The sequence below is a fragment of the Rhinopithecus bieti genome, unplaced genomic scaffold (assembly GCF_001698545.2).
Source record: "Rhinopithecus bieti isolate Rb0 unplaced genomic scaffold, ASM169854v2 scaffold_11291, whole genome shotgun sequence".
In the NCBI taxonomy this organism is placed as follows: domain Eukaryota; kingdom Metazoa; phylum Chordata; class Mammalia; order Primates; family Cercopithecidae; genus Rhinopithecus; species Rhinopithecus bieti.
Window position 1 is genome coordinate 2728977 of NW_016807158.1, and position 26750 is coordinate 2755726.

At 35.9% G+C, this 26750-nt stretch overlaps 2 protein-coding genes across 3 annotated transcripts in view; one reads left to right on the forward strand and one right to left on the reverse strand.

The window, feature by feature from the left end:
* The window catches only part of MAGI2 (membrane associated guanylate kinase, WW and PDZ domain containing 2), a 1515811-nt gene that overhangs the window by 1466981 nt on the left and 22080 nt on the right, over nt 1–26750 (reverse strand). The gene's annotated exons all lie outside the window — the stretch shown is intronic.
* The window catches only part of LOC108534861 (putative E3 ubiquitin-protein ligase makorin-4), a 7956-nt gene continuing 6045 nt past the window's right edge, over nt 24840–26750 (forward strand). Inside the window, 2 exon segments of the mRNA XM_017880420.1 lie at nt 24840–26248; nt 26251–26451. Coding sequence (XP_017735909.1) covers nt 25042–26248; nt 26251–26451 — 1408 coding nt within the window. The 5' untranslated portion in view covers nt 24840–25041.

Below are 26750 nucleotides of genomic sequence, written 5' to 3' on the forward strand. Positions count from 1 at the left end.
TTTGTTCTTGACACGGGCCATGCAAATGTTAGGGGTTAGCTTGAAGGAGGCCAATGGGTTTAGGTGTTCAAAATGTTATCATTCATAAAGTAAATCAGGGACCCCTGTTCTTCCTTCTCTGCATGTCAAAATTTAACTTTTTCTCTCAGGTTTGAGTGAATATGAAAAGAATAGCTGAGTATTCAGACAGCATTGGTCAAATTCCATAGTGTATAATTCGGAAAAAGAGAGTGATCCTTATTAGTACTTACTACTATGAGCTTCACCTTTGGAAACAAAAGTTCAAACAGTACCCTAACTCCACCATTTACTCTACAGTCCATTGCACATTTTCCTCCATGCCCCAAGAGTGCTAGTATGTTTCTCATTATATTTGTAGAGAGATTACCATCGTACCTAGACCTTTAGCAATGCAAGTTCTGAACTTAAATGAGTTCCATGGGACCTGAAGCAAATTAAAAAACAAATTCAATGTCAGGAGTAATTTTAGACTCTAAACTTTTAAGTTCCACATAAATCACTTAAGTAAACTGGGTCAGAGAAAATATTCTTTTCTTGATGATTGACTGAGTTAATATATTTGAGAGCCCAAAATATCTTTTGTTCTGATAAGAGACACATCACATTCCCCTCTAGGAGGCTCCATCCTGTAGCAAAAATGACCTTGTAACCACAATACAAAAAAAAATGGAGCCCTTTGCAATTTATGACAGGATAAGAATAAGCCACCAAATCATGTCAAGGATAAAATATTTCTTTCCTCGGTCCTGTGCATTTGACTCTGTAGAATACTCGAACAAATAATTAAGAGTTTTACAAAGTTAGTAACCTCAAACTTTCCTGTGTAAATTCTATTAATGAGTATATTTTTAAGGAAGCTTTCTGGGTTGATAGTAGGTTTTGTGGCAATCAAAATCCCTATTTAATAGATTTAAATAAAGACAAAGTACAAATAAGAGACTGCAAATAGTAGCATGTTAGAGTTCAAGAGGATATTGCAGCCAAGATAATAAGAGACCTGGAAAACATTTCAAATAATGTAAAATATTTGAAGGCTTATAATGTGGGAGAAGTGTTAATTTTGTATTATTTCAATCATAAATGTAACTAAAGCCTGAGAGGGGCAAGGTACAAGAATGTAGTTCTTTCTTAACTATATTTCAACAAATACAGTTATTGAAAATGAGACTACTATTTTCTAGGCAGTCACTGCCTATCAGCGAAAGAATGGAGATTTGGTGGCATTGTAAATTGTCATACATATTTAGAAAATAATCTCTTCATATGTTGAGAGGTTGAACCAGGAAACTTTGAGTTTATGTCAATAAACAGATTCTGTGATTCACAGCTAATGAATTCCTATAAAAAGGCAATATAATCAATTTTTCACCTTTCAGTGTCTGAATTTTCTACTTTTGAGTTATATAAGGATCTCCTATATTCGTCTTTATCTTCCCTTGTTCAACAAATATTTATTGAGTGCCAACTATTTGTAAAGCTCTGTGTAAAGACTGTGAAGAAAACAGAAATGAACTTTATCTAGACTTTTTAATAAAGATGCCCCAAAGAAAGTTGGAAAGGAAGTTAAAATTTAAATCAGTTAATACAATTTTCTAGGAGTGCCTCTTAAAGGCAGGACTGATGTGAGGATTTCTGGGATTTAAAAAAAAAGTAAAATAGAAATCACATGTTAATACCAACTTTCTAAAATACCTGTGGTCTCCTAATAGTCCAGACACCCCTCCCCTGTGGCACAGTAGGACCAACGTTTTTGAAATAATTTTGCCTCTTGGCTTAGAAAGATGGATTACTAAAGAAAAACACATATATTTTACTAATAAGAACAGGGATCAATTTTTTTCTATGCATTTTGTAAAATGTAATAACAGTGCAAAAAGAACTTGCTTCAGAATCACAATGATGAATTTCACATTTGTAAAACCTTGACCTGATATTCATACCCATGCCTATTCAGAACTGATGACTGGCTAGTAAAGATAAATCTTGGAGTGAAACTGGCATCTGAACTGCCACATTAAAGAAAGCCTTCACATGGCTATTTTTCCAGATCAGTCAAGTGATTCTTACAAACCCTGAAAGATGCATTATCTCAGCTCTTAGCCTTAATCAGTCCCTATGACTCAATATGAACTTTTCCGTTTCCAACATCCAGATTTTTGACATCCTAAAGAGTTTCTGATGTAAAGACAAGAGTTCCCTCTGAAACATATAAGTTAGCAGGATCACCTGAACTTGTTTGTTCTAACTGGTACACTGTTGTGAATGTAGGCAAGCCACTTCACATTTCTGGGCTCAGTTTTCTTATGTGTATAAGAGGTTAGTATGATGAGCATTGCTATGAGTTTGTATTTTGGTAGAATTTTGGTCAGTTGTAAGGCCTTTACCAATCAAAATTTAGTTTTGTTAAGAAAATCAAATTCTGTCCAGACTTACAAATATGACCATAATGTGTCATAAGATATGAACTTCAAATAGACCTAAAATCCAAACACATTTCTTACAAGAACAATATATTCTGAGTTAGTTTTGAAAAAAAAATAGACACAATACCTACAATTTTGTGTTTTCATTTATACATAGCATAAGAATTGTACATACAAGTCTGTTTCTATATTGACATATTTTATATTATTAAACCTTTAAATTCATATGTGCCACCCTAACCATAGATAGTAGATGAAAATATACTCTTGCAACACTTAGCCCTCAAATGATATTTGTACAATTAAACTTTTTAAGTTTTCCCATGTAACTTATTTACTTTGGTACAGCTTTTCTGAGATAGCTAATATTATGCCCCGTTTTAAATGCTATAAATAGAAATAGTCTAGCTTGGAAAGCTTGATTTTACTACAGCTAAATTTTATTACTGCTAAATGTTTTGTATACTATTAGAATTAAGACAACAGAAACCATTCATGTGCTTTCTCCCTATTTTTTTCATAATATGTCTCCTAAGGATGATAAAATTATTACTATGAACACTCTAATGAGAAATATTTTATAATTAATTTCATTTGCAAACTGCCTTATATATTTTAAGAAGTAATATATCAATATAACATCACTAAAATATAGGAAACTAATATTGAACAGAAATCATTGAAATCAAAGTTAGCAAAAAATATCTAGAGTAGGGTCTTTGGAAGGTTACCTAGCACAAATGGTAATTACATGGGTTAGGAGATACTACAGGGACAAAAGAATAAAAGAGAAGCAGGAAAAAACTATGGCCTATTGTTTCCATAGTGAGGGATTAAATAAATGTCTAAATGGAAATGTGTATATTGAAAAGAATTAATAAATGAAAGGCAATATGTGTATCAAAAGTATGAAACTAGTTAGAAAATTTAGTTAAATAACATTTAACTCAGAGAGGCAAGTAGAAACCAGGAACAAGTTAAATGGAAATTTGTGGCAGGTTTTGGATGGTGTGATTTAGTCTGGGTTAAAAAAAGGGACAGGGGATCAGTATATCCTTCAAATTCTACATTTTAAACCATAGGTTATTCATATAAGGGTTTAAGATGATACTGACTCACTTAAAAAGTAAAGATACATCAGTGAACTCTAAAGATGTGAATTCTAAGGTAAACTCAAATCAATGCCTTGAGCATTATCCAGATACAAATGGAACAATTAATAAAGTACACTAACCAAGGTTTAACACGCACAGAAACTGTATGTCATTCTAAACAGGTGTTGCCACATAGATGGAACTTGATTTATTTCAGACATAAATCCAAAAGGACCCTCTGCAGAAATATAGGCTAACAAGTATTCAGACACAAGTTTTAGTGGAGCTTATACAACGTTTTTTCACAGCTACCTGAGGGGGAAAAATACATTCATCAGATATACTAAGGGCAAAAATTAAAACAAGTATTCCTGCAAAGCAGCGCAACTAGGAACTTAGTAGAGGTACCAAATATTTTAAAAAAACAAAAACATTTTCAGAGAATGTCAGTAATCAAAATATTCTTTTTCAAATTTCTCTCTCTCTCTCTCTTTAAGATGGTGTCTCACAAGGTTGCCCATGCTGGTCTTGAACTCCTGGTCTCAAGCCACTCTCCTGCCTCAGCCTCCTGAGTAGCTGGGGTTACAGACAAGCACAAGCCACTGTGCTTGGCTTAAAATACCTTTTATGGCTTAATATTTTTCTATTTTTTTCGTTTCCTTTCTTTTCTTCTCATTACATTAAAGTGATTGCTACAACAAATACTCTATTTATTGAAAGCTGAACTGTTATTAAACCAAAGATTGCTATACATACATACATACATGAGCTTGAGGCTTGGGTACATGAATAAAGTGGATTATTTCAGTATGATTTTAACAAAGACCTAAGCAAAACACTTTCATAATGAGTAATATCCTAAGGCAAGTGGCAAAAAGGGTTATACGTCACAATAGATCTCTCCCATTACGTCTAATATAGGATGGAGTAGTCAGACACCTACTTAGTTTTAGTTTTTACAACTGAGATAGCAAGGAAAGTAGAAAGTTTATAAGCATTATCACTTGCCTAGATGTCCTAGGTCAATTTAATCATTAATTAAATTTAGTATTTTTTTTTTTTTTTTTTTTTTTTTTTTTGAGACAGAGTCTCGCTCTGTCGCCCGGGCGGGAGTGCAGTGGCCGGATCTCAGCTCACTGCAAGCTCTGCCTCCTGGGTTTACGCCATTCTCCTGCCTCAGCCTCCCGAGTAGCTGGGACTACAGGCGCCTGCCACCTCGCCTGGCTAGATTTTGTATTTTTTAGTAGAGATGGGGTTTCACCGTGTTAGCCAGGATGGTCTCGATCTCCTGACCTCGTGATCCGCCCGTCTCGGCCTCCCAAAGTGCTGGGATTACAGGCTTGAGCCACCGCGCCCGGCCTAGTATTTTTTTCTTATGAAAACAAAGGATAACATTTCCAATAAAACGCTGCTAGAAGTTGAATCAATTTTAGCTGTTTGACCTACAGTAGACATGGCCAAATATAAAATACATACTTTCATTTTTTAATATTTGATGGGAAGAATAGAAATCACAATTTTTCAAAGGAAATCACAATTTTTCAAAATCACAATTTTTCAAACGCATGTAGGAATTCAGAAGTTATTACATTATCAAAATAATATTAAAGTATCAAGTTTCTACTACTACTACTCACTCTATGTAATGCTTACTCTGTACAGGTAACATTCTAAGTGATTTCCATAGTTTTTCCAGAGTGTTTTCCACCAATTTTGATGAAATTTAGTGTTCATTTAAATTAGAATGAATTTATACCTAGTGAAAGCTGAAAATCTGGTAATGCTAAATTATAGGAGCTGTGATCTTCAGAATTTGAATCATAATTATCTTCGAATCCAGGGCTATGTTTGGCACGTGAGGGATAATTTAGGAGTGGGAAGAAATTGAAAAGAAAAAAGGTAAAATAAGCATTTATATCCATCCAACAGTGTCTTTCACATTATGTGTACATTGTGGATGCTTAATCCACACAAATATTGAGAAGCCAGTGGTTTTTCACTGCCAAAGAATTCTCTCTTGAGTAAAGAATGACATGGGTGAAAGCATATAAGCAACAGGGGTGCCAAGGAGGAGAGCCACCGGCTCAACAACTGGCAGGACTAATCTCAATGATTTGTCATAATAACTTGTGTAAAGGAGGCAACTAATCGACTAGCTTTCCACAAAAGCAAAAAAAAAAAAAAAAAAAAAAAAAAAAATTTAGTATTACCCTGTATGCCCACCCAAACAGGTTTGTTTGTCAAACTTGTCAGTTTCATAGGCATTGCATCAGTATATTTGCCAAAAGTAAAATTTTTGAATGCAGATATCAAGGTGTTGAAAGGAAAAAAATGGATATGGTATTTACATAAACTATATTTTGAATCTGGCTATGTTTTCAGTTTTATTCAAAATGATTTTTATCTGAATATAGTAGCTGCCTACTACTTATATACTTTCAGGTATATTCTGATGCAATCAGCTCAAATAATTAGTAGTTAACTCATTAACAACATTCAGCACAGACTTAGTTGCTAGGCATCCTTACCTGTAGTGAGGTGAGGGGAAAGTACTGAGTCTCATTCTATGCATTAGAGAAATATTGCGTTCAGCCCACTAATCACACACACTCCAGCATGAAGTTTTCAGCAGGTATGCAATGATATCCTCAACCACTTGCCATCAAGCGGCAGTAACAGCTTTTCATCTTAACCTTCTTGAGCTTTGTGCTAGGCAAAATAATGGCTCCCAAAGATATCAAGGTCCTAACTTCAAAACTTGTGAATATATGTAGGTTACGAAGGAGAACTAAGGTTGCTAATCAGCTGACCTTAAAATTGGGAGATTACGCTACCTGTACAGGTGAGTCCAATTTAATCACAAGGGTCCTTGAAAATGGAAGAGAGACTGAAGACAGAGTCTGAGACATGGCAATGTGAAAACAACAACAACAACAAACTTGCCCTGGTGTTGCTGGTTTGGACGGTGGTGGAAGCGGACATGAGGCAAGGCAAACAAATGTCCTCTATAAAGGCAAGGAAACTGATTCTCCTCTGGAGCTTTCACAAAGGAACATGACCCTGTCAACACCTTGATTTTAGCCCAATAAGACAGATTTCAGACTTGTGATTTCCAGAACTATAAGATAATAAGTTTGCCTTGTTTTATGCCTCAAAGCCTGTGGTAATTTGTTACAGTAGCATTACAAAGCTAACACAACCTCTTGTTCCATGAATAGTAGGTAGGAAAAGAACACCCCTTTCTTTAAAGGGAACAATAGAAGCATGATTGAACTCTTTTATTCCTATAACCATTTCTAGCTCTTCAACTGAAAATATATAAATGGTGTATAAATATCTATTGACATGAAAGGAAAATTAAATACTGTATATATTTATGAATATTTTCAGTTAATCAGGGTCACTTAAAAGTAAGCATAAACATTTATTTTTAAAGTGAAAGATATCATAAAGCTCACTCATTTCATAAATTAGCTCTATATTTTTTCTGACCTCACTGAAATATTAACAGTTATAAGCAAATACAGACTTTTGATCACCATTTTTCACTCAACTGAGTTAAAAAGCTGATGTTGTACAGTAGTATTTCCAAGGGTCATATGGAGCAATTTCACTGCCATGTAAATGTGTAAGAATTTAAAATTAGAAATACAGGACGAGAGCTAGAGAGCACTTGTTTTCTACAACAGAATTGAAAGAGCTATCATTAAGCATAAAATCTGCATCACTGTCCTGATGCTGTAGAAATGTAGGGCTATATTTTGCTGTGATACTAGGTCTCGTTGTGGCGTGGCTAAGTTCTCACACAAGCCTGTCCCCAAGCATCACAGCAGAGACAAGAGCTCATTATTTTGTCCTTCACCTTTCTCAAGTTGTTCTTCCTCCTTGAAACGCCCTTTCTTTGTCCTCTCTTTGTACTCTTGACAGAAGACTGATCCCAAACAAGGTGTGGCAATAGAGGAAAGACTAGTGTTAAGAGTCAAGAGATATGGTACTGGTTTTGGATTTGTAATCCAATAATTTCACATTTGTGTATAACACCTTACCACTCCAGGACTCCGCCTCCTCATCTGTATGTTGAAAATAATGGGTTCAGTGCTTCAGAATCTGAAATGCTGTGATTTTCTGAGCTCTAAGATACATACCCAGTTTACCCTTCAGGTGTGTGGCCCTAAGGGGACAGCCAAAACTAAAAGCTTATGTCACTGCTACTTTAGACATGTTCACATCTTATCAAAAGCCTATTGAGTGAGAAAATACATTCAAAACTTCTAACGAATTAATGAGTCCCTAATAAAAGAATGTCAGAATACAGGGTAAGATTTTTGGTAGTTTCTCTCTGAAGTTACCACTTGAAAAATAAGCATAGTGCTGCGTATTGTCAATGGTCATGAACAACTCGGAAGACAAGGCAATTTCACTACTGAACAACCTGGTCTTTCATGCTCATGCAAAGGATGAATATGGATAAGGATGGTTGAGTTGATATTTAAAACAATATTTTACAGACAGCTTAGATGTTACATTGCAGCTTTGATCTTATGAGACCAATAATGTACAGCCCCACACAAATAAATCCAGTTCCTCAGTAATTCCCACTCCCTATTCTGTCCTTTAGATAAAGTGGGAGATTTTTCTACATGCTTACTAGCAAGTGCAATGGAAAGTCTTGCCCACACATATAAAGGTGGCAGGATTTTTGATAGCCAAGTCAAGAAGCACTGTGAATCAGAGGACTTCATTGATTCATCTGAGCCCCTGTTCACCCCACCAAAACTATCACAGAAAACAGAACCATACAGTGCCAAGTTCTGCTAGTGGCACAAACACCCCTTTTAACAGCTGAACTGACTCTGGGGACCCACCTCTCCCTTAATTACACCTCAGAAGTGCATATAATGAGAAAAGAGCCAACTGCACTGCCTGAGCCCCTAACGTGGGCTGGCTCAGGACCAAGTGCTTTGTGTTTGTTCTTTCTTTCATCCTCTGTCCAAGTGTTGCTATTCTATAAGATTTCCCTGCTTCTGCTTTCTCATTCCTTTTTACATAAATTTCTTCCTACCTGCCCTACTGTTCCTCAGCTAACATCTCTTTGCCAGTTTTCTCTGTGTTGAGACACTTCCCCTTCAACATCCATTCTGTTCAATATTTGAAGTACTCCAGGTCTGTTTCTAAACCACTCCTTTTTCCATTATTCATCTGTTTATTCCATTTGTTGATTTCTGATTTTTTGCCATTGGTGATACAAAGGCTATAAAATATATGGCTTATAATCAAGGAAACCTGGGGAGAGAAATCTTGTTTGAGAATGCATTAAGATAGAACATGTAAAATATTCCAGGACATCAGAGGAGAGAATGGCTATCATTATTCCAACAGTTGGCAAAGGCATTGGTAGGAGACTACATGATACACTGCCTTAAATAATTTAATTTATGGTACAAATTTCAAATAAACAATCACCTTGTCTTAAAGGTCATGATATCTTCTGCATGATGCCTTGCAAATAATGAATAAATTGCAGGCATTCAATAAACACACATATTTCACTGATGTATTATGTTCTTATTGCAGAGGTACAGGCTGGCTTTGGTTGCACTTGACCTTCCTCTCTCAAATTGTCCTTTCTTCTTTGATCTCTCTTTTTTCTTCAAGTACCTATTTTGTTTTTACTGCTTGGCAGAGGGTTTATCTCCACTAAGATGTGTTATAAAGACAGTAACCGGTGAATTCCATTATTTAGTTCAGACTGTACACAATTTGGTCAAAGTTAGAGTTCATACATGGGATCCCTGTGTTGGTCTCAGCTTTACACTCATAAATGATCAGAGGTGGCATTTCTGAAATCTTCCAGCCATTTTGCAAATGCATCTAATTGATTTAAAAATATTCCAGATGGCAGAATATGACAATCTCAGGTTCATATTTGGTGCCTTATCATTAAGTAAGTACAAAAAACTATACCTCCTCTGTCCCATAAGTGAAACAGTTCCTTAATATTTACCTCTTTGGGCATTTATTTACATAAGAGTGTATCTGTTGAACATTTACTACCTTGATAAGAGTTGTGGGGAATACAAAACTGAAGAGTGTCCTTCCCTTTGTTGGGGAAACCTGTTTCTCCTCTTTGCCTCTTTCCATGGAATAGCCCATCCTGCTTACTTCGTTAATATTTCCAATCTAATTTTTAGTAGGGTGATGATTTTGAGATACATCTCCTTTAGTAAACTGCCAGTTCCTTGAAGGGAGGGACCATACTACATTAACTTCTCTCCAAAGCCTGGATTTTACAGTTGAGGAAATAGATCCAGTAAGTTTAAATGATGTGGCCAAGATTTCAAAGATATGAGCTGTGTCTTTTCCTTTTTATAAGGCCCAGATGTGGAGAACAATAGTAAACACATCTACTGAGAATAGGATCAGAGAATATGAATCCAGTTTTGCTCATCCTTACCTCCAGCCTATATAAGAAAAAGCTACGAATTCATGAGATGTTGTGAAAAAACTGGTAGTGAGTATCTAGTTAGATAGTTTCTGAAGTGCTGTCTCATACTTTCCTCAACCTAGTCAAAGTTTTCTTCCTGAATTCAGGCTAATTGTATGTCTCTTAGAGTTGAGGGAGGCTGTACTCCTATGAAGCCCTCTTTATGAGAGTGGCTGGAAGTAGAACAGTTTTGAGACCGGTCTATATCTGGAATGGCTTGCACTTCCACTGATGGACCCAGCAAGCATGTATGTGTTTTCTCATTGGCCTGGTGGATTTCTGAAAAGACGAGTTCTTGAGAGTTCAAAGGCACTTCTTCCAAGGCAGCTGCCTTAGAAAGATAAGAGAGTCCCAACAGAAAGTATTTCTGGGAAGACAAGGACTGAGAGGAAACTGTAAGTTCCCAAGCAAAGACCTAGAGTTGGAAGTTTCCAACGGTGAAAAATCACAGAAAATCCCTCAAAAGGGCTTCAGGAGAGAAATAGCAAGGACTTTGGCATCTGAAACAGAGAAGATGGACACAAGATTAAACAGTACCAGACACACAAAAGCGTTCTATTTTTAAAGTGGTTCTATCTATATTATTTCTTGTTTCCTACCTCACCACTGGGTCCGAACCTGGAAGATTCAGAAGGAGTAGCTAGTTTGTAAGAGAGAGAAGGTCGAGAAAAAAAGAATAAACTTGCTGGTCTCTTCCACAATACAGGACAGAACTGGCCTGGGTGGGGGAATAGCAGGAGGTAGTGGAAAGGAAAAACTTCAAAACTTAGTAATAAAATAAATTGTATATTCAACTCGATTAGACTATTCAACAGCAAGAAAAAATAGTCTGTTTGCTAATACCTAATATTGAGTAGAAAACTAGGAGGAAAACTAAGCTCTATGGAAGAATGAGTCCATAGAGCTTGCTTCAAGGGGTAACAATGAGAAAGAATCAAGTTGCTAACTGCTTATATCCTACTGAGCCTAACTTGTTAAATAACTGGTTACACCATCAATATTAGAAGCCAAATTTTCTGACTCAAAGCGCACTGTCTACTGCCTTCCCAGGTAAATAAAACTAGAAATATTAATCTGTTCTAAAAGTGAGGGAGGGTAAAAGAGATGATAGGAACATATGTAAACACAATTTCTGACTTGTTTTCATCTTGATTCATGAGGAAGGAGGGAGGGAAGGTAGGAAAGAAAGGAGAGAAAGGAGAGAGAGAGAGGGAAAGGGGGGGAAGAAAGGAAGAAAGGAACAAACGTTTGCGAAGCATCTTTAAGACAATCAGGAAAATTCAAATATGGACGAAGGATGTGAAATTAAGAAATTACTAGTAATTTTTAGGTGATAATGGCAAGCTTATGTTAAAAATGTACTTCTATGTGAGTGCTGTGTACTGAAATATATACGGGGAAATGAGATGATGTCTGAGATTTGCTTTAAAGTACTCTAGAGATCAGAGAAAATGTGGTGAAGACAGAAAAAATAAATTGGAAAAATACAAATAATTGTTGAAAGTAGGACACAGAGTACACAGAGATCCAAGAGGTCCATTGTTCTATTCTTTCTTTCTTCTCTTTTTTTTTTTCTTTTTGAGACGGAGTCTCGCTCTGTTGCGCAGGCTGGAGTGCAGTGGCACAATGTCGGCTCACTGCAACCTCCACCTCCTATGTTCAAGCTATTCTCCTGCCTCAGCCTCCCAAGTAGCTGGGACTACAGGCAGCTGCCACCATGCCTGAATTTTTTTTTTTTTTTTTTTTTTTTTTAGTAGAGACGGGTTTTCACCATATTGGCTAGGCTGGTCTCAAACTCCTAATCTTGTGATCCACCCACCTTAGCCTCCCAAAGTGCTGGAATTACAGGCATGAGCCACTGTGCCCGGCCTGTTCTACTTGTGCATGTGATTAAATGTTCCATAATAAAAAAGTTAAAAATGAATAAAGAAAATTCACAGGCCTATATGTTTTACTTATTCTAACTATACCTGCTCTACAATGTCTGACTTGCATAAATAAGACAGCTTGCCTTGAAGATCACTTCTGTATAAACACAATGCATTATATCTAATTGATTGCATTACAATCCCTTTATGTTTTAGAGCATGGCTTGAAGTCTAATACTGATAGAATTGATTCAAAAGCTATTCTCTATATTGAGAAAACCAGAGTTCTCCTCCATTGATAACATAATAGCGAGCTGAATGTTCCTAAGTATCTTCTAATATAATGGTTAAGGCTCAATTTACCAAGGTTTTGGGTACGATATCTGTGCATTCATATCTTGAATATTGTATCTTTGATGAGGGTATCAGAATTTGTGACAGTCAGAGGAAGCTGTGAAGACCAAAGTTCCTTGGGAAACTGCCTTCACAAGGAAATTTGGAAATAGGAACCGATCATTTTTGAGACTCATCTATGTAAGCGATATCTATATTATCTTAGACTGAACTAATTCAGATTATTCCCAAGAGATACAGTACCATAATTGTTGGCAAATATAACATGCAGCGCTTTCACATTTTAATTCCTGTGATCCTGGAGTAGGTGCTGCTTAAATTAATATCATCCAGGCTACAGTTGTGACATAGTTGAATATGTCCACATAGGCACAAAAAAATAATTTACAGACTGGAGGTCAGTAATTCGGAAGAAAATTCTAGAAACAAGTTCTTTTTTTTTAAATAAAATAAATGCTGCTTCACCACATTCTTGATGTAGAAACAAACAGAAAACAACAACTACCACCCTCCCAAATAACAGATAATCAAAAATTCTAGGTAGCAAAGTTACTCAGAAAAGTCATAATCTCAGTGTAAAGCAATTTGAGAATATTCCAACCAATTTACCTTACATAGATTTTATTTTTTTCACGTGTACAGGCATTACATATTATAAAATTCACCCAAATTTATACACAATCTATTTTCAATAAGTACCAAATGCAATTTCTAAGTGATAAGAAAAATTGTGTCATATTTAATTAGTGCCATTGTTTATCATTCTTAGTGATAGAGAAAACTAATGGTGCACCTTACATCAATGAAACACAGTATCTGAAAATGGAATAAAGTTTATAAAGCCTTAGCAAATTTATGTAGGTTAGATAATAAGATATTAAGGGAAATTACAGATGATGAATACATGTTCTCAATGCTACACGCTTTCTTTAGAGGAACAGTCATGGTTTTACATCATTATTCTCTAAAACTGGAGACAAACTAATAATGTTGGTAGCTGTTCAACAGGGATAACTCTGGATGTTTACATATATTTGCTCTAAAAATATTCCTTCCTACTCTCAGGAGTAGAAAAACTGGATAATTCCAAGTTATCAACAGAATCATAATCAGTTTAGATAGGAAGATAGATTTCAGATCATTACGATGAGAGACAAACATACGAAATTGTTTAACATGAAAGCAATGGTTGCTGCCATCTTAGAACACAGGACTTCAGTTACCATTTACCATTTGCCATGCTCTGGGATTGGTCTTTCTATAGGGAAAAAGGCTGACTAAAACGATGACCCACTGAACCCCATTTAACTTTATGCTTCTATGTTTCTAAACAAAATCTCCTGAACTTGCAAATGATAAATAGTTAAAGATAAATTATATAATTAGACATTCACTTCTAGGTTTATTAGCCATAACAATTAAAAAAGAAAAGCAAGTTCCAATACACACACACACACACACACACACACACACACACACACACAATTGTCAGATAGTCATAAAAAAATTACAAGCTCATACATTTTATTTTGTTTTAACTTTGATCTTAAAGAAAAATTAATTAACAATGCTACCCCATCACCATTCCTAGCCAGATAAATAATCTAGCTTCCCTCAGAAACTCACTCTTAGGTAAACCTATTACTTTATTTCTAACTTATTTTACTTAATATTGACTCTTGATTCTCCTTGAGTTGTCAATGACTTATGATAATTTTTAAAATATTAAAATGAGACAATCATTCAATTTCCTTTACTAAATAACTCTTGTTTTCTCCCTTGTATTTTTCAGTAAAGATTGTCCTTCATGGAGGAAAATCAATACTGAGATGCCTAGAATATCCAGTTCTTGATATGATCACTATCACACTTACCCAACAACCAATATGAAAGATGTGGTTGCTGCCATCATAGAATGCAGGACATCGCTTACCACTTACCAATAGTACTTTAAGAACAGAAGGGAAAAAGCCAATTACAAAATGAAAGACAATAAGAAAAAGGAAAATGTGAAGAAGAGAGGAAAGGGAAAGGAGGGAGGACATATGCTTTTCCTTTATTTCCCTAGAAGTGCTTTAAGTAGGGACAAAATGTGAGAATGTGGTAGCTTTAGCTTTGAATCTTCCAAATTATCCCATAGCTGTTTTTGCCCAAATTACAACAGACATCTTTCTGGCATGTCCACAAATCAGCTTTGTTTTTGCATCTATGATTTATCCAGTATATAAAGAGGAAACCATTGACAAGACAGTAAGATTATACAAACTATGTATTAAAAGCCAACTTATTTCCCTATTCCCATTAAGCATGGTATTCCTGGTTAAACAAAAATTTCTATAAAGTTATAGATATTGATCTTATATTGAAGTAGCAAATGCAAAACTTTAAAAGGACTATTTGATTATTATGCTGGAAAACTGATGACATAAAACACAAATTTAAGCAAAAGGCTCTAAATAATTCCTAGTACTCTTTGGTAGCATGGGAAATAAATTATTTTCCCCCTTGAATAAAATGTCCACCTACATGTACCCACAGATTTATTGCAAGAAGTTAATCAGCAGCTCTTATTGGTCCACAAGGGCATATTATTGGTTACATCAATGCACAGTGGGATGTCTCACTAGAACTAAATATAAGACAGCTTTGATTTCTTTGCTGAGGACCATCTAACCTAATTTTAGATAGCCTGGATCTTTCTCTGAGTAGAAACCATGCTCTGCTCTGATTCTATTGTCCTGGAAAGCAGAGTAAAATATGCATCAACTGACCTTTCAACAACTGCATTATGAAATAATACAAAGGGGGAATAGGTTGCACATGTTCACACACAAACATGCAACTCTGTCTCTGTCTCTACTCTTTTCCAGAAAATTAAGTTTAAAATTCTATAAAACTAGATGGATATTGCTGAACAAATATAACACATGACATTACAATCAGCCCGTTACAAAACCTAGAAACTACTCAAAAGTATGAAGCATTTCTAGTGATGGCCCCAATTCGCCACATATATTCAGCTTATTATACAACCCTGCAGGAGTTCTGCTTGCCTTCCTAACCATACTAATTTTTAAGTGTATTTTGTTTCAGCCTCACTTTTCTCAATGTCAACATTAGTCATCTTTTCTGTGATCAATGTGGAAGTGAAAAAAAAACAAAAAACAAATAAAGCACTGAGCATTTCAGACCAGGCAATTAAACATGTGGTTTCTCTAGGCACATATTACAGCATCAGCATTTGCAGCTCAAGAAGCCACTGATGAGTCAGGCTAAAATAAAGTCTTCAATGGAGCTGATACTTTGTTTTGCGTCTACGCCACCAAGATTACATCATCATGGTGAAACTCATGGTCCACTAATATTTAGTTAAGAACTCCAAAGTTCAGGCATTTTTATTCAAACCATAAAAATCCAGAGGATGCCAGCCTTTACTCTGACATCATATGAACATTTCTGTTGCATTATTTCTTTTTACAGCATTAAATTCACATTAATATCAATGTGAATCTGTGAAAACTCAATGCCATGACTTCAAGTTATGAGAAAGCTTCTAAATAAATGAAGGGATGTTTTGTTTATCATTCACAATCTCAAGAGTGGCTGTGTGAAGTATTTAATAAAGTCAAATATAATATGCACAAAATCCAATAAAATTAAAACAAAGAGCAAAATGTAACAACATCAGATAGAACAAGAAAAATATTCCTTTGGGTACCATGGACTGTGAGAAATACAAAAGAAGTAAATGTCACAATGCAATTACAATAAATCTGTTTGAGATGATTACTGTAATCACAGCTGATTTGCAGGCAAATGACTACCTGTTTTGCTTACCTATATATTCTTACCATGTTGCTTGGCTTATAGTTAAGTACTCAATAAATATTTATTAATTGAATCCAGTGTGTTAGTTGGTCTTTACAAGGAGCTTTTACTGTTACTGCTATTATTAATGTTACTCACATTTTATTATCATTTTGCAATTTACTATTATCATTAGCCTTCCACAAATAAGACATGAGGGTGTGACAGAACGCCCAACCTTTAGTCCATTCTGTCTGACTCCAAACCTAAGCACTACCTACCAGACCCTTTACTGACAGATAAAATTAATTATTAGGTTAAATACTGAATTTGAGACCTCAAAAATACTGAATCAGATAAAGTTGTATGAGCATGACAGTTCTATCTTGCTTCTAAGTAGTACTAGCATGACAATTCTATCTTGCGTTGTTCTTAAAATATTTTTATTAATAAAATAATGAAGGAATTAAAGTTACGAAAAGTACTGCTTAATGTATCTGATAGGAGCATTTATTTTATTATCAGCAGTGTCATACTGATCTTTTTCTGCCTACCACATTGTCTACTTTTATAAGTGGCTCTATCTCGTTGCAATACAGTTATCTTCACTAACCTGGTGGGCCATCATCTGAAGAATATGATATAAAAGGAAGTTACAGCCATGACTCTGAAAAGAATATCCTTGGAGACATTCACAACACAGACTGCAACATTTCTATCGTTTTAATGACTATGCACTTGAGTGCCCAAAAATAAAACTAACAACTGTTTTCACATCTAATCAGTACGCATATGTCATTTATAAATTTTCAATATGCTGATTTATCATTTCTAGTCTCTATACCGGGGTCCTCATATTCTTGTATTTCTTTCTATCTGAACTCATGCAGCTTTCACTGAGATTCAAATAAAGGGGGATGTTTCATTGTTCTAAGACCTGGTCCATTTGTTTCACTGCAATACGCAAGCCAGCTGTGCTCAAATGCAGCATCTGGAGAATGATATTGAAATAAAGTATGCAGCTTGGCAGGACCAATCATACTAAACAAAATAGCTTTGGGCAATTCTGAAATGGTAACACAACCATAGTATTAGTCACCTATGCTAATACATTCTACATGACCCTTTAGGAAATAGAGTGGAATTATTTAAACCTATATTCTGTACTTCCAGCTCAACTCTGTCAAACAATTTAGCTCTCTCCTGTCTTTGCCTAAATCATTTTTTCTGTACTTAGCAGGGCAGGATTTTTGTTTGTTTGTTTTATTTGGGTGTCCTAATCCAAACGCAAATCATGAGATATTCTTTGAAGTAATCATATATATTTCACATATATTTAGCTACAGATACTTTATATTTTATTTTCCCCCAAAATCTAGGTACTTTATGAAATTTAATCATAATATCAAACAATATAACAGAAAAAAACATGTAAAATGACAGAAATATACATTTTCCTTTACAATTAAAAAAGTGATAAACTAAAGCTGTCCTAAGCATTTCACATTGACATAAAATTAAATTCAGTCAGATTTATGGCTTCGTGCAATTTCAAACAGTAAAGTATAAATCAATAAACCTGAATTTTTTGTTTGGTATATTTTTTGTGGTTTGTTTTTCACTTGCTTGATTTTATTTAGGAAGGTTTTTCTACTAACAATTTTGTTCAAGGGACTAAGGCCAGGTTCCCAGTGTGCAAAAACACAGCTCAACTCTGGAAGTTTCAGTCAGAAGCCAACTTGGAACTACCCAGTGGCAATAAATACAGAATGCCAAGGGAGATAGAGAAACCTGTATAATGCTGAAACAAAAGGAAGGGTGTTCTTGGCACTGAAAATGATTTTCTCTCATACCAGAGCCAATGTCTTTCTAAATTTGAACCACTATAAATAGTGAAAAACAAACACAAGAAAGATAAGAATTTAAAAAAAATAAAAAGAAATACAGGTAGATAAATTCACAAGATTGTTACATGGTTGCCCAACTAAATTATTGCCATAATTTGTATGCCATGTAATAACCATAATGTCTTCCAATATTATAGCACTCTCCTGGAACCAACATAAAAGGCAAAATAAATATATGTATTTGTACTTTTAGTCAGTCTCTTTAAAAGTATTTTGAAATCTTTGTTCACATGACCAATAAAAAACTATTATTTGTAAACAGATTTTCATTTTAATCTTCAACACCACTAGGAATTAGGCATTAACATCTCTGTTTTAGAGATAAAGAAACAGATACTGAGAGTCAGCAATTTGAGCTGGATCCAAAATCATCTGATTTCAAAGTTCTCTTTTTATTTAATAATATTAACTGTGATGAAATACATATTATACATTTCACCTATTTAGGAAGAATTCAAAGATGTAATACTAAATATCTACTACATATCCAGCCCTCTACTACTATGTCCTAGATTGGGGATATAAGTTAAGTATGGACATAATCTAAGAATAGTTTTTGTGAGGAGATGAGTCTTTTAATAAGTAATTAGAAAACAATTTTAAAATATTTAAAATGATTTAGATATTAAGTATATACATTATGCAGGTGATGCCATTTCTTTCAATATCTATTTTGAAGATATCTGATATCTGAATATGGCAGAGCAGAGACATGGAATGAAGACATATTTTTAGTCATTCAATCAACCAATCTTGGAGTCTGCCCTATCTTTAGATTTCCTGTTATGTAAAATCATAAATATCCTTACAGTTTATGCCTACTTGATTTGGCTTTCAGTAACTTGAGTCTGAAAGTGTTACAACTAATGCATATTATTATATAAAATTCAGAGAAATTAGCAACATCTAGGAAGAGTTAGGAGGAAGGTGAAGTGCTTATTTGGTTCATGTAACTTTCACCATGTATGTTTATTTAACTATATATATATATTCCTATAAACCATTGTTCCAGGCATTGGGAATGCCAATATGAAACACTGCCTTTCCTCAAGGCTTTGCACATCAGAGATAACCAATTAATCACAGAATGTTAGAAGTCATATCATCCAGTGATCTGATTTTTCACACAAAGAATCTGAGGCCATGTAGCTAGTGGCCATGTGCAGTAGAAACTTAGACTTTCATATGCTAAACCAGAAATAGTATTTCACTAAACATAATACCTTCAGATTCACCCATGTTGTTGCAAATGGCAGATTCTTCTTCTTTTTTAGTGCCTAATAGTATGGTAAATGAAATAGGACAGGCACAGATCGATACTGCATGATCTTATCCATGTGTAAAATCTAAAAAAGTTATTTTCGTAGAAATAAAGAGTAGAATGATGGTTATGAGAGGTTGGTGGTTAGTGGGAAAGGGAGGTTGGGGAGACGGTCTAAGGATACATATTTACGGTCAGAAAAAAGTTCAAGAGATCTGTTGTACAGCATGGTGACTATAGGTAATGACAATACATTATATTCTCAAAAAATGCAAAGACAGTGCATGTTAAGTGTTTTCACCACAAAAAATATGATATCTATGTGAGGTAATGCATTTGTTAATTGGCTGGATTATCCATTCCACAATGTATGCATACTTCAAAACATCATATTGTACATAATAACATAATTTTTTGTCCATTTAAAAAATAAGTTTCAAAAAAAGAAATAATGCATTAAAGACTATATAAAGTCACATAGTCTATATTCACTTGGAAGGGAATTTTAAAATAATGCTTCAATATTTGAGTTGGATCAAGCAAATCATTTTATTCCTCATGCCATAGTCTGAATATCATGTAATGGAAATTAATTATATTATACCTGTATATTTATTTCCATTCACAGTCATGCCTTCTAGAATTTTAATTTTTTAAGCCTCCAAAATAAAGCCATATTTAACTAGGTACAGTATTGTGACTAAGTTCTGGTCAATAGGATGTGGTCAATAGGATGTAAATGCAAGTCTTATGGTCTTTTTCTGGGAGCTTTCACTAAAAGATAGTCTAGAGTTTAAGACCAGCCTAGCCAAGATGGTGAAACCCCGTCTCTACTAAAAACACAAATAAATTAGCTGGGAGTGGTGACCGGTGTCTGTAATCCCAGCTACTTGGGCGGCTGAGGCATGAGAATTGCTTGAACCCAGGAGGTGGAGGTTTCAGTGAGTCGAGATCGCAACAATGCACTCCAGCCTGGGTGACAGAGTGAGACTCCGTCTCAAAACAAAACAAAACAAAACAAAAGATAGTCTGATGTGTTCCCCTTCTTTCTCTCATCCCTCCTGCTATTTCAAATGTGCATATAATGGCTCAACCATTATGATTAAGATCACCCATGGGGATGGAAGAACCAAAAATCAGTAGTGTTCTGACTTCTACATAACTTTTGAACTACCATACCAGCCCTGGACCACCTGTGTGCAAGATAAATCAGCTTCCTTTATAAGTCAATATATTTGGGAGTTCTCTAGTACTTCCAGGCAATTAGAATACTAACATCCTAAAGCTAACAAATTATATATTAGTTTAGTCAGGACTGTTTTGCAGAAAGTAAGGGAGATAGATAGATAGATAGATAGATAGATAGATAGATAGATAGATAACATAACTACCATTGTCTGAGTCTCAGTTCTGTAACTGAGTTCTCAGTTACGTGACTGAAAATTAACCTGATAATATTTGTTATAGTCTTGTGATATCTGCTTAGCAACATGTTTACGAGTGACACATACAGACAAAATAGAGAGAGAGAGGGTGGAGGGAGGGAGGAAAAGAGGGGGATAAAGACAAAGAAGCCCTTGGATAAAGGCTTCAATGACTATTTGCCTCTCTACACTAAGAAGCATTGTGCAGAGTATTTAGCCACAACAAAAAGCTGCACCAGGAAAACTCAGTGTTTGAACTTGAATAAAAGGCACTGTATAATTTTTTAAAAAGAATCTTTTCAAAGAAATACACAAATGATTGTTCAATCTATTGTGTTTAACAGAATCTAATTGGATGGTCTTCGCAACATTATACACATTTGTCTTGATCCCAAACTGAGAATGTATTCATGGACCCATAAGAACCAATGTTTTAGATTTTAGTGTGGAGCTGTCTGTAATACTCCCGTGCTATACTCTAAACCTAACCACAATCTCAGAATGTCAGGCTGGGAATTATTAGATTAATTGAACATTCAGACAATTTGGTTGATTGAACACTTTCCAAAGATGAATGCATAGATCATTAGATCAGAAACATGCTCTGGACTAAATCACACTTCTTCCCTATCTTCCTTCTCTCCTTCCTTTTCTTTTCTCCTTCTCCTACATGTTTTCTTTCTTGGCATTTTCACCAAAGAACTTCTCAGATCTGCATAGAGACATACAAAATTGTCATTGTAATTTATTACACTATCCCAACTCAAAGATAAAAGGATTTTCTGTATCTCTAATAGAAATTATGAAACAAAGAAACTTCACATTTTCTCACAGCTTCCAACTATCTTCTCTCCTGAGGAGTTAAATTGAAGATATTGGTTATTTATATGCTGAGGTATACTGACTTGGGTAAGTTACTGCATATATAACTAGAATCATCAAAGAACATTGGGCATTTACATCCTATCTCTATAAATACGTCAAATTAACCAGGGATGCACAATGTCAGAGATGAACTTTTTACACTTTAGTTTTGAAGCCAGTTCCCCTTAGAATTTACTCTTTGCAAAGAAATTACTTTTGCACTACAGATGCAAACATCAGGAGTTTACATCAGTGATACCTTGAGTGGCAAATGTAGTAAATCTGTTCTGTACCTTGATCAGAACTGCCTTCCTACCTTCACCCCTATTCAAATGACATAATTGTGTTCTTAAGTACTTTCGAAAATTAGGTCACTTCAACCTGTATGCCTGGATGGTTCTGCAGTTAGTTTTAATACTGAAAAGGAAAAAAAATCTTTACTTCCACCAACTTTACTATCTTCTGATTGCAGGGCTTTATTACAAAGCACTAAAATTTAAAATATTGTTACGATTTGAAGTTGGATATAAATGTATTGCACATAATCTAGACTTTAATTGGCAGTTTGTGGACACAAACTTTCATTCACACCTTGAAACAAGTATCTTCTTCATTCAATAAATATTTATGAGTACTTACTCTGTGAAGTTAGTAAGGGAAGGGACTAAGAAGATACGGGAGCTTGAATATCTAAACTTGAAGATTCTATGGAACAGTAGATAAGATGCAGGACTTAAAACCTAGATGATGGGTCAACAGGTATAGCAAATCACCATGGCACATGTATACATATGTAATAAACCCACACATTCTGCACGTGTATCTCAGAACTTAAAGTAACATTTAAAAAAATTAAATTAATTTTTTGAAAAAAGATACCATCTATCAAAATGATTTTTCAAGGTGTTGTGCAATAAGTGATCTAAAGCAGAGACAAATAAAAGAACGTAGATATCACTTCTAATAGAGCAATCAAAGGATGATATGAGAAGGAGATGGCATTAGAGTCCAGCAGGATTTTCAGCAGGCAAAACTCAGACAATATTCTTGGTTGAGGAAGGGAGAGAAGGATAGAGATAAAATCCACATTGTCCAGCATGGCTGAGATCCAAAGCATATGTAGGAAAATGGCATCAAATACACGTAGAAAGTTGAGTTGGGGTTTTATTATGGCAAGTTCTTAATGTCATGGTAAATACTTAGAGGTTGTGCAGTAAGGGGGAAAAAAAAGAGTAGAAAAAGATGTATCATGCTGAGGGCCATTTTAGGTAGGTGAGTTTGGTAGTCACTTGCTGGATGGATTGGGCAAGGGAAAGATTGTCAGCAGGAAAACTGTTAGAAGCTATGGTATTAATACGGACAGGACAAATAACAGGATGCATATACAGTGTTAACAGATGAAAGGGGAAATCAAAGAACAAGTACAATAATTATTACCAAGACCTAACAGAATTAAACAGATTAAGGAGTCAGAGGAAAAGAGAAGAGACAGCATGAATTTCCAAATTCTTAGTGTACTGAATTAGACAACAATGGGGTGGGATCCCTAAAAGAAACTGGGAAATCAAAAGGTAGAGCTTACTAAAATGATAAGTAAGTTGACTTTTCGGTTTTTAAAGGAAGAAGTAGGGTATACATGTGGAAATGTCCAGAGAGCAGTTGGAAACCGTGACTAGTGCCAGAGAGGACTGAATGAAAACTTGGCTGTTGTCAGATCAGAAGTTGGGTCTGAACATATAAGACTGTGTAAATGTATTAACAGCAATCAGAGAAGTATTGCTTTATAAATAATAAATATTTTCTTCAGAGAAAAATATGATAATTTGCATATCTCTAGAGACAGAGTTGAGGTTAAAATGAGGCAGTAGTTCTACAAGCAATTCCAGCTTAAAGAAACTTTAACTGTGCTACAGTCCTATAACAATAACTTGTACTACGCATGACCACTGTTGAGAATGACCATCTTGCCATGCTGATATTTATTTGGTAAGATGGATCAAATGCTTTGGACTATGCTTATTCATTAACAGCCTGGTCTGTTGTTATGGTTAGCAAAGTTAATATAGAACAAAAACAAGGAATGTCTACATTTGTCACTAAATGTAAAATTTTTTTAATTTCAAAAACTATTATAATCATGACCATTATATGTTTTCTGATGATACAGGAACAACCAGGAGAGTCTTCAGCAATTGGATACTAATAAAAATGATAGCAGCAACTATAAATACACCTATATTGCCTTTCCTTATCAGATTATATTAGATGACAAATCAGCTGAGGTAATAGCCTACTGAAAATATGTAATTGTTCATTGTTCATTGTTCTCATTTGCTGAAGCTATCCTTTGGAAGGCTTTTATTTCCAAGAACACAAATACATCTACCTGTCAGTTTTCCAATAGACAATTTTTTTAGATAGCACTTTGGATTTGTTTTATATAAAACTCTTTTAAATATACCTTGATTATCAAGTATAAAAACAATAATACACGTAGACTATATGTTAATATATAACAGAAACAACCTGTAAATAACTTCCATATACTCTGGAAGTATATGTATATCCCTGAAACCAATCCCACATCTACAATGTTTCATAAATTAAGGATGTATTTTTCCATTCACAAAAGTATTTCTCCACCTTTTATTAAAAAAATTTTTTTTCAACAGAACAGCTTTTGATCTTTTCCATTTATTCGAATAAAATCAAATTGTTTTAACATATAATAAATCTTGAACAAAAACATTAAACTATAAGCCTGATTGACAAGTCAATAAATGAAAAGCAATTTTAAATTCTACTTTCTTTTTTTTTGAGACAGAGTCTCACTCCATCACCCAGGCTGGAGTGCAGTGGCATGTTCTCAGGTCACTGCAACCTCTGCCTCTCAGGTTCAAGTGATTCTCATACCTCAGCCTCCCAAGTAGCTGGGATTTCAGGTGTGTGCCACCAAGCTGGGCTAACTCTTTTGTATTTTTAGTAGAGACGGGGTTTCACCATGTTGGCGAGGCTGGTCTCGAACTCCTGGCCTCAAGTGATCTGCCTGCTTTGGCCTCAGCAAGTGTTGGGATTATAGGCATGAGCCACTGCGTCCAGCCAATTCCTATATATTCCTTAATAAAATGTATAAAGTTGTTTTAAAAATTGATCTTTCCTACTTTCAATATAGTTTTGTGCTATTTTGTTTCAGAAGGAAGCAAAAAAGGCAAAAGCAATTGGAAAAAATCTTTTGCATAAGTTTATTAGAGAATCTTCTATTTTCAGACATTAAAATGGACTCTTTCCTAATAAAATAGTAAGATGATCTCATTGAATATAAAGTCCAAAGTCTACCAAATGATTAAGAAGATTGAGGAGTTGACTTTACAAGTTATAGTCAAGTTTTTATAATAGGAGTTATAACTTACAATAAAAATTCCAGCCACTTAAAAGCTTTAAAAAAAATAAGATGGTGCTAATCAATGAAAAATGTTCCCATCAATGACTACTATTCAGAAGATTAGAAAAAATATGCCGATTGGATAAGCAGTAATGGAGGAGGCTGCAGCTCCCGGAACAACAGCCACAACATCAGGAGCAGCGGCGGCAGCAGCGGAGGCGGCGGCAGCTGCGTCCCCCACTCCGATCTCCACAGTCACCGCCCCGTCCCCGAGGGCGGGCGGAGGGGCCGGCGGCAGCGACGGTAGCAACGGTAGCTGTGCGTGCGGCGGCAGCGGCGCGTGCGGCGGCAGTTGCGGCAACGGCTGGACTAAACAGGTCACGTGTAGGTATTTTATGTATGGGATTTGTAAGGAAGGAAATAACTGTCGCTACTCGCATGACCTCTCTGACCGTCTGTCTGGAGTAGTGTGCAGTTGTTTTCAGCGAGGGTACTGTATTTATGGAGACCGCTGCAGATGTGAACATAGCAAGCCGTTGAAACAGGAAGAAGCAACTGCTACAGAGCTAACTACAGAATCATCCCTTGCTGCTTCCTCGAGTGTCTCCTCGATAGTTGGACCACTTGTTGAAATGAATACAAACGAATCTGAGTCAAGAAATTCAAACTTTGCAACTGTAGGAGCAGGTTCAGAGGACTGGGCGAATGCCGTTGAGTTTGTTCCTGGGCAACCCTACTGTGGCCGTACTGTGCCTCCCTGCACTGAAGCACCCCTGCAGGGCCCAGTGACCAAGGAAGAATCAGAGAAAGAGCAAACCGCGGTGGAAACAAAGCAGCAGCTGTGCCCCTATGCTGCAGTGGGACAGTGCCGATATGGGGAGAACTGTGTGTTTCTCCACGGAGATTTATGTGACATGTGTAGGCTGCAGGCCCTGCATCCGATGGATGCTGCCCAGAGATCACAGCATATACAATCGTGCATTGAAGCCCATGAGAAGAATATGGAGTTCTCATTTGCTGTGCAACGCAGCAAGGACAGGGTGTGTGGGATCTGCATGGAGGTGGTCTATGAGAAAGTCAACCCCAACGAGCACCGCTTGGGGATCCTCTCCAACTGCAACCACACCTTCTGTCTCAAGCGCATTCGCAAGTGGAGGAGTGCTAAGGAATTTGAGAGCAGGATCGTCAAGTCCTGCCCACAATGCCAAATAATATCTAACTTCGTCATTCTAAGTGAGTACTGGGTGGAGGAGAAAGAAGAGAAGCAGAAACTCATTCAGAAATACAAGAAAGCAATGAGCGCCAAGGCATGCAGGTATTTTGATGAAGGATGTGGGAGCTGCCCATTTGGGGGGAACTGTTTTACAAGCATGTGTACCCTGATGGCCGTAGAGAGGAGCCACAGAGACAGCAAGAGGGAACATCAAGCAGATACCCGGCCCAACGAAGGAACCACCCCTGGGAATTCTTTGAGGAAGGAGCGAACAGCAACCCCTTTGACGATGAAGAAGAGGCTGTCACCTTTGAGCTGGGCGGGACGTTGCTTGTGCTTTCGACTGCAGGTGGGGACAATGAACTGACAGACTCTGAAGATGCGTGGGACTTGTTTTGTGATGAAGAATTTTGTGTCTTAGATCTATAGAAACCTTGCGTGGTGTGTGAGCTGGTCTGCTGACCCCAGACAGCAGCTGTCCCCTATGGTGGTGTGGCAGTGCCTGTGTTCTCTCCTAGGCAGGCCTATCAACTCCAGGTGCTGTGGTAAGAATATTTACCCAGGGTCTGTCTTCTCAACCCCTCACCTTTCCCCAAGGAGTGTGTTGTTCTCCCTGTTGAAAAAAGTTACAAAATAAGTCTTAAAGTT